The following is a 2,065-nucleotide window of genomic DNA, read 5'->3' on the forward strand; positions in this document are numbered from 1 at the left end:
ATTTCGTTATGTAAACATTAATTTCTTGCAGATTACAAAAAAACTAGAGCCAATTTTGCAATTTGACTGTCATATTCGTGTTCAGCACATAAAAATTGATAAGAATTGACTAATTTTATTTCAGTAACATGACTTTTGTAAAAATTTGTTGTCCAGTGTTATCCGGAGGGTGACATCCAGAAATGTTGGTTTCACAGCACGACTCACCAATACAATGAACATTATAGGCCATCTTCAGACAATTGTGTTTGATGACGTGTATGGGAATGCAGGAAACGGTTATGACGTTAGTTCTGGCAAGTTTCATGCACCAGTTGCAGGAATGTATGTCATCTTGGTAACGGTAGCTAATGAAGATGGCGATCAAACCCCAGACCTAGAAGTTGTCCACAATGCATCGCCACTGTGCCGTACCACATCACCACCTAGCACTTCAGGTGCAAGCCCTTGCAATGCAGTAGCCCATCTCAACGCTGGAGATGCAGTCTGGATTCGTGTGTCGATTCATCATCCCAGGGATATAATACGTGGCAATTATTATTCCACGTTCTCAGTGGGACTTCTTTCTAGTGATGATGAGTCGAGACCATCATCGTAAATGTGTCTACATTTATATCAGAAACTTCTTATTTGCTAATCTGTATTATTTTTTAGTATTACTGATCATGACCGAGGACAACCGGATAAGCAGCATCTTATGCTATAAGATCTGCATGCTTGAGTCAGCGGGTCTTGTAGGAGTATGATACCTGCTGCAATGACAGATGATTGTTTACAAGAGGTGTTACTGTTTAACAGGAAACGTTAAGACTGATTCAAAATGCAGTTGATGGATACAAAAAGGATTACGTTTGCTTCAGTCCGTATGATTAAATGTATTGGTTGCCATTTTCACGAAATCCAAATTTTTACAGTCGGACAGCCATCCATTTGATAGCAATTTGAATGGTTTTCTCCATGACGTCAAAAATAAAAATAATAAAAAGTACCCATATGATTTTGTGTTTGCAATCCAAACTCTTTCTTTTCGTGTTTCATATAATCCGGAAAAGTGCTATATGGTTTATGCAAAGCATAATGCCTGCCAGATAAGACAGGTAAGACAACGGTCAAATAACCGTTAACCTTTGTTGACTATCGCCGTTTAATTTCAAACTAATTGCCATTAAGAGAAAATTCACACACCTTTATTCTATATCATATCGTTGGGCACATGTATCTCGATACACACCACCCTTATTTTGTGCAGTGACAACAAAAGTCACGTCGTGTCTCAAATTTAGTTTCAAATATCTCAGATATCTGATCACCTTTATGGGAGTCAATTATTGTCATGTATCAAAGTCTCATTAAATGGATGAGGTGACAAAGTTTCCGGCATGTACACACACACACACAGGAAATATTCACTGTTAACTTCAGAAAGTGTTCACAGTAATATAGAATATTCATAAAATTATTTTTCTTGCGATCGAATTGTAACAAATACTAGAAAAAACAAAACTTAAATGTGTATTTAACTACACTATGAGTATTACTATGAGGTAAATGTGATGTTAACAGCCATATCCAGATAACTCCCGCTGTACGCCAATTCGATTTACACGCCTTGATTTTAACCTTATTCATAATAAATAAATAGCATATAATTTGCACCACTTTACTGTTTTTTACGCCATCGTTAGCGCCCTGAACTGTAACTCACCTACGTATTTTATGTATTAATTTGTTTGAAAAATATGCATTAATAAACATAGCTTGATACTTCAGTGGTATAGTTTGCCCACGACGTTTTTTGATTCATAGGAATCCTACTGGAAAATTTTCGATTTACGCCCTAACCTCTGGAACGTATCTATGACGTAATGAAATCGATCGTCACCTCTAAATGAATAATGCATGCAAATAGCCTAACAAAATGCGTGTTTCGTGTCCCTTTAATGATAACGTGCAGATCCTAAAATATATCGGTATGGGTGTTTAACCTATGTATCTATCAATCTTTATTCGTAGTGATAAAATGGCACATCTGAGCTGAGCGGAAACGGGTCATCCATTTTTTTTT

The 2,065-nt window shown here is 36.6% G+C and overlaps 1 protein-coding gene across 1 annotated transcript; it reads left to right on the forward strand.

Annotated features, from left to right (window-relative positions):
• Window positions 1-214: 214 nt before the first annotated feature.
• Window positions 215-598, forward strand: LOC149795870 (complement C1q tumor necrosis factor-related protein 3-like). Its single transcript, XM_089963874.1, has one exon. It carries the CDS (start codon window positions 215-217, stop codon window positions 596-598), a length of 384 nt encoding a protein of 127 aa, XP_089820000.1.
• Window positions 599-2,065: the final 1,467 nt, after the last annotated feature.

Source organism: Sinohyriopsis cumingii, chromosome 7 (genome assembly GCF_028554795.1).
Source record: "Sinohyriopsis cumingii isolate HCF-2022 chromosome 7, ASM2855479v2, whole genome shotgun sequence".
In the NCBI taxonomy this organism is placed as follows: domain Eukaryota; kingdom Metazoa; phylum Mollusca; class Bivalvia; order Unionida; family Unionidae; genus Sinohyriopsis; species Sinohyriopsis cumingii.